At 38.4% G+C, this 5,795-nt stretch overlaps 1 protein-coding gene across 1 annotated transcript; it reads right to left on the reverse strand.

The window, feature by feature from the left end:
* Window positions 1-1,294: 1,294 nt before the first annotated feature.
* On the reverse strand, window positions 1,295-4,937 carry LOC106330617. Its single transcript, XM_013769057.1, has 8 exons — window positions 4,810-4,937; window positions 4,624-4,732; window positions 4,444-4,533; window positions 4,277-4,357; window positions 4,019-4,195; window positions 1,794-3,953; window positions 1,583-1,729; window positions 1,295-1,498 (listed from the first exon to the last, which is right to left on the reverse strand). The coding sequence occupies exons 1-8, from the start codon at window positions 4,935-4,937 to the stop codon at window positions 1,439-1,441; spliced, it is 2,952 nt and encodes a 983-aa protein (XP_013624511.1). The 3' UTR covers window positions 1,295-1,438.
* Window positions 4,938-5,795: the final 858 nt, after the last annotated feature.

Raw genomic sequence — 5,795 nt, forward strand, 5'->3', positions numbered from 1 at the left:
TTAATAAGTTGTTTGGATCTATTCATTTGTTAGTTCAACCTATTAAATACAACTAAATATTATAACTGACCCCATTTATAGCAAAATTAAATTCTGTTACATTTTAGTAAACTCACATTTATTTCACTCAAATGTGTTTACAAAAGATCCGGATTTTATTAACGTTTGACATAAACCATATCAAATGTTTCAAATGTTATTTATATGACTATATAAAATCTATTCAGGTTTTTTGAATAACTATTATACATTAACTTCTACTTAATGTTATTTATTTAATATTAAAACTTATTTATAGTAATTAATATTGTGGTTTTGGCAACCTTATATATTATGATAACTTATATAATTTTCATTAAATTCACTTTTATAAAAGAGTACACTATTATTGATACTAGAATATTTATCACCTATCTATATTGATTTTAAACGGATTTATAACCGAATTAAGTTAAGATTTTATGTTTATTTTTATACTATCATATTTGTTTTTCGTGATTAACACTCCAATAAAATAAATATCCTTTTAAAAATATTTAAATATGTTAACTAATAATCCAACAAAAACAATAGATTAATAACAACTGATAAGTTAAAAAAATCTTTATCCTAATTTTTGATAAATTGTTTTAATAACAATAGATTAATAGCACCTCACCCAACTATTATAAATAGATATTCATACTTAAATTTTTAAATACCATACTTTGAAAATAAGAATAACAAATGATAAAACATAAAAAAAAATCAATTGTTAAATATGAAACAAAAAATAAAAGCAACTTTAGATCAATTAGGAATAAATCGAAAACATACATGCACTTTTAAAATTTAAGGACGGGTCAAAATCTGTTATAAGTTAAACTAAAACCCTTTGTTATACCAAGTTTTACATTTATGAGATGTAAAATTTGAAAATCGAAAATTGAAACGGAAGAAAAATAATAAGGGTAAAGTTAGAATTATGTTATTTTATTAAGTGTATGAGAATTATGTAGATTAAGTAAGAGTATATGAGATTAATTGTTTCTATTTAAGATAGTTGAGATTTTGACCTCCTCCTTCTCCATCTTCCAGTTAAACCCTAACCTCGGGAACAGTCGTGAGAAACGAGATTAAGAAAGAGATGGTGACGGCGAACCAGATGATGAGCATTAGCTTGGCAATTGTTAGCGAAATGAAGAAGCTTCTGTTGATTTTTCACTAAAACCAAAATCAAAAGGTTGTTCCAACTTTGTTTTGTTTTGTCAGTTTCGAACACAAGTGTGTGTTTATGTTCTTGTTCCATAGTTAAATAATATTATACAAAAATGTAATATGTAATTTGGTAAGAGCTTTATTATTACACTTGTGGTATTTTACATTCAATCTTGTATTCTCAATCTATTCCCCTGTTTCTCTGCTTTCTTGTTCTCTATATATAGTTAAAAGGATTACATCAAAACGAGCTTCGGCGTCTCCTTGTCTTGTCTACTCCTTTCTTGGTCGCGTCCATCAACTACAACAAGAAGAAGAAGCATTGAAACCTCCATTACTAGAGCTCGAAAATCATATTTCGAAGTAGAAATGTGAATGTGTGTACCTGCAGAGTTAGGGACCTGACTATCTCTTCTGAAGTTTTGATCTTCTCTGCATCATCACGCTGCATTAAGACCGCAACTTCAAGCTTCTTCGATGTCGTTCCAAGTTCTGCTTCGAGTTGTTTTGTTTTCCGAGTAAGCTCTTCCACCTGAGAGTTAGTAAAAAGTTACATTTATATAAACATTTGATTAAACACGCGGTTTAAATGGTACCTGTGCTTTGAGAACTGATATCTCCTGGTTAAGGCACTGATTTGGTTTCTTTGTCCCTTCTTGCAGCAACTCTGTATCTGTTATGTCAGCGGTGAAGTCCGAAGTATTCCCAACGGATTCAACCGGGCTCGATTTTATCGACAAAGGAAACAACTCAACAGAACCTCTACGCGAAAACGGGAGACCACAAGTCACCGAGTGTCTTACAAGAGAGGACGTGTCTGATTTCGAAGCGCAATGCTTGGTACGTTGTTTGCCTTCTTGATTAACAGAATCAAAAGAAGCGAGTCTCGAGAGTTGTCGTATCCCTTTTAGGTTAAAACTACTAGAAGAAGAGGCGTGACTTCCTCCTGAAGTTTCACCTATGGTTTTGAGATCAGGGATCTTGGATTGTCTGAAGAAATCAAACGAGTCCACTCTAAGTAGCTGACGCTGTGGTGTTGTACCAAAATCGTCCATCTCGTTAATGCTAGACTGTAGACTCGCGTTTGAGAATCTAGCACTGTTGTTGGCTGGAGTTCCTAAATATTCTCGAACTCCTTCGAGTTTGATGTAGCAGTCATCGCAAACGCGGTAAGGCCGGTTGGTCTTGGGAGCCATGGCTGCTGCTAACGACTTTTTGCTAGTGCACGCGTTACAGAAGACACTCCCACAGTTGTAACAGTTGTGTAGCTTCCTCATGTAGTTAAAAGGATGGCGACAACCAGAACACCTTGAACTATCCGTACCGGTGATCGGTTTGTGAAGACAAATGGTGGCTGTGTAGTTAGAGCCACACACCACTTTCCTCACTTGTTTGCCTTTCAAAGCTCTCACAAGTGTCGGCAAACGTCTGTTCTCAGTATCTCCGTGGCCGAGCTGCCCGTTCGATCCTCTGCCCCAAGTGTAAACCTCAGCTTTCGAGTTCAAAACCGCGATATGGTGAAACCCGCAAGCCACTTCTTGGACGCAGCTCTTTCCTAGACCTCCTTCAATGCATGAAGGAGCTTTCACAACGTTTTCGTGACCCGGATCAAGAACCCCCATTGCATAAACTTGTCCAGAAGCAGAGAGAGCAACAGTAACGCTCTGGCCACAAGCTACTTGCTGAAAGCTAGTTGCATCCAGCTCAGCTACACAAGATGGGATTAGTCTAGACTCTTTGTCCCCATGTCCGAGTTTCCCATCCTCTCCATCACCCCAAGTAAAGAGCTTTCCCCACGACGCTGCCTCTCCGAAAACACTGACAACAGCAGCTGAATGCCAAACGCCACAAGCTATCTTCATTGTTCTGCAGCCACTTAGCGCCTCTGCTTCTCTCGGTACGCTAGTGCTTACACGATCTCCATGCCCAAGCGCACCAAAAGTACCATCACCATATGTGAACAGCTTACCTTCTGACGTCACAAAAGCTGTATGCCAAGGTCCGCAAGAGATGGTTTTGACATTTATACCCTCCATCTGGCCGAGGATTCGTACTGGTTTCCAATGGCTAGCTTCACTACCAAGTCCAAGGAGCCCAGCGTTGTGAGCTCCATCTCCCCAAGTATATAAGTCCCCTGAGGATGTTACCGCACAGGTGTGAAACTCCCCACAGTCAGCTAACTCCACTGATGATCCGTCAAACTCATCGATGAGTTTGGGCTGCGGAACGTAGGAGCAAACTCCATGTCCTAGCCTGCCTCCAGATTCTTCTCCCCAGCTGTACATCTGTCCCTGCTTTGTGACCAACACTGCGTAATTGGTGCCACATGAAATGCCCTGTGCGTCAAGTGCCACGTGTGATTTCAGAACTTTGGGCAAAAAGGTTTCAGCCGTCAGGGAAGAGCTGCTTTCACTTTTGTGCATAGCACCACCACCACATCCTAATAATAAGCCATCTCCAATACTTTCTCCCCAGACAAAGACATCACAGAGAGACTTCAAGTCCTCAAAAGTAGATCCTTGACTAGATGAGCTCAGTGCGCTGGAAACTGTATATTTACTTGTATCAACAGCAGGGGAATGATTATTAGTAGGTCGATTCTCTACAGTTTCGGGAGATGTGTTATGAGGTTTATGGACCAGTTCGTCCAAAGAGAGTGCTCTTAGTACTGCTGTTTGTGACAACACCTCTGAGAAAACTTTCCCTAGTCTCTGTGGAGTGTTAATGTGAGATCCTGAAGCCTTTTTTGCATGTTCCTGCAAAAATTACCATATAAGGGATAGGATATTGAGTACGTAACAAATCTTGAAGCTAGAAAGACCTCGCAGCTTGTATCACTGCTGACTGATCTGATATTGGAGCTACTTTGTTCTCCTCCATAGTCAGGAACAAAGCTACGGCTTCTTGAGTGAAGTACTAATGAAGAAGAGCAGTTTCGTGAGAGAAGAGCTCGAAGGGTTGTGATCCAGAACTCAGCTTCGTCCTTGTCCTTGCATACCTAATCCACAAAGTTTCAATACATGCTTATAACATAGATTAATGCTTGTCATCAGGGAACAATTAGAGAAAAACTACTTACCAAATCAAGAGAACGGTCGCCATAAATAAGAGAAAAAGATTGATATTCCTTGGTGGGCTGAGGGTATCGTCGGAAAACTGACTGGAGAAGTTGTTAAAGTAACATTTGTTTTGTCAAAAAATCTACAGCTGAAATGTTACCAAAGAAATGCATTAATAAAATCTTACAGTACGCTGTCCAGGTATGATCCTTGTCACAGAACTTAGTTTAAGACGTTTCTCTGTTTTCCCACAGTACCATAACAAAAAGATTTCATCCTGCATAGCATTTGAGACAAAACCAGCATCACATTACAATGATTTTTTTGCAGCTGTAAAGGAGATAATAATTTCATTATGAATGCATACACTTGAAAGCCGAAAAGGGTAGAATTTAGGTTTTCCACGCCTGCCATATTTCAAAAGATACGCTCCTTTCTTCAGAATCGCTATCGCCTGCATCAAATTTTTTGTTTTACTAAAATGAAGGTAGCCTTACCCACAAAAAAAAAGAGAAAAAAAGAGAAGCTCAAGAGAGGTGGAAACAACACACACCTGCTCATTCTCCCTATCTGTGGGAAGGCTTCTCTGGGAACAAGCCATTCCAAGTTTAGTAGATACTTTGATTTGCAACAGGAGCTAAGTGGAAAGAGAGCAACAGATGATTCCAATGCTCGCCCCATATAATAAATAAAACCCTTAGGGCTTGTTGCTTCATCCGTTTATAAGTGTTGGTTTTTTGATGATTTCTCCTATGGACTTGATGTTGCGTTCATCTCACGTAATATCGAAATAAACCTAAATTATCGATAATATAATAAACAATAGAGAGATGGAATCAACAATCATCTCGTTTATCAATACGATGTAACAAGAAAAGATCAAGACAGAAACGCACCTAGTTCCTTGGCACACACGTCGCAATTGTGAAGATCTCTTTTCTTTCTGAGACGAATCAACGCAACAAACAAATGTTGAGAGCGAGAGGAGGAGCTACGAGCAATGTATGCCCTAATAGTACATCTGTCTCATTCCCTTTCTGGGTCTCCTCGTCTAGGTTTCTCGCATGACTTTCTTGAGAATCACAAAGATTTGTGTTGAATTTGGAGAAAAAGAACAATAAAAACAACGAGGAGATCTGTGACCCAGCAACGACGACAACAACAGATTAGAAAGAGATTGTCCCTTTTGTTGTTCTCAGATGCGCTTTTCTGTTATTTACAGTTGTTTCCATTTTTTTCCTTCTACGCTTCTCGAATCATTTTTTGACGCACTGAAATTAAAAAAAAAAGGTGTTCTCACATTTTTGGTACAATATGTATATATCCACAATAATACTAATTGTATATAAATCAATTGGTGGATGTCCATAACCGGTCCGGTCCATAACCGGCCCATATATTTAGAGAGAGACGGTCCAACCCTAGAGAGAGAGGCGGCCGCGAGACTTGGAGAGTAGAGAGAGGCGGCTACAACTTGCCTATTTCCTAATTCTTTTATGTTTATGATTTGTAATATTTCCTATTATTGTATTTCCATTT

The sequence above is a fragment of the Brassica oleracea genome, chromosome C3 (assembly GCF_000695525.1).
Source record: "Brassica oleracea var. oleracea cultivar TO1000 chromosome C3, BOL, whole genome shotgun sequence".
NCBI classification, from domain to species: Eukaryota; Viridiplantae; Streptophyta; class Magnoliopsida; order Brassicales; family Brassicaceae; genus Brassica; species Brassica oleracea.

What these genes read in the sequence shown, in the direction of transcription:
- LOC106330617 (XM_013769057.1), bottom strand. Translation starts at nt 4,937, where the DNA reads ATGGGGCGAGCATTGGAATCATCTGTTGCTCTCTTTCCACTTAGCTCC. An exon ending in TCATACCTGGACAGCGTACT is followed by an intron (nt 4,358 to 4,443) that starts GTAAGATTTTAT and finishes CAACTTCTCCAG; the next exon opens with TCAGTTTTCCGACGATACCC. An exon ending in GCGACCGTTCTCTTGATTTG is followed by an intron (nt 4,196 to 4,276) that starts GTAAGTAGTTTT and finishes TTTGTGGATTAG; the next exon opens with GTATGCAAGGACAAGGACGA.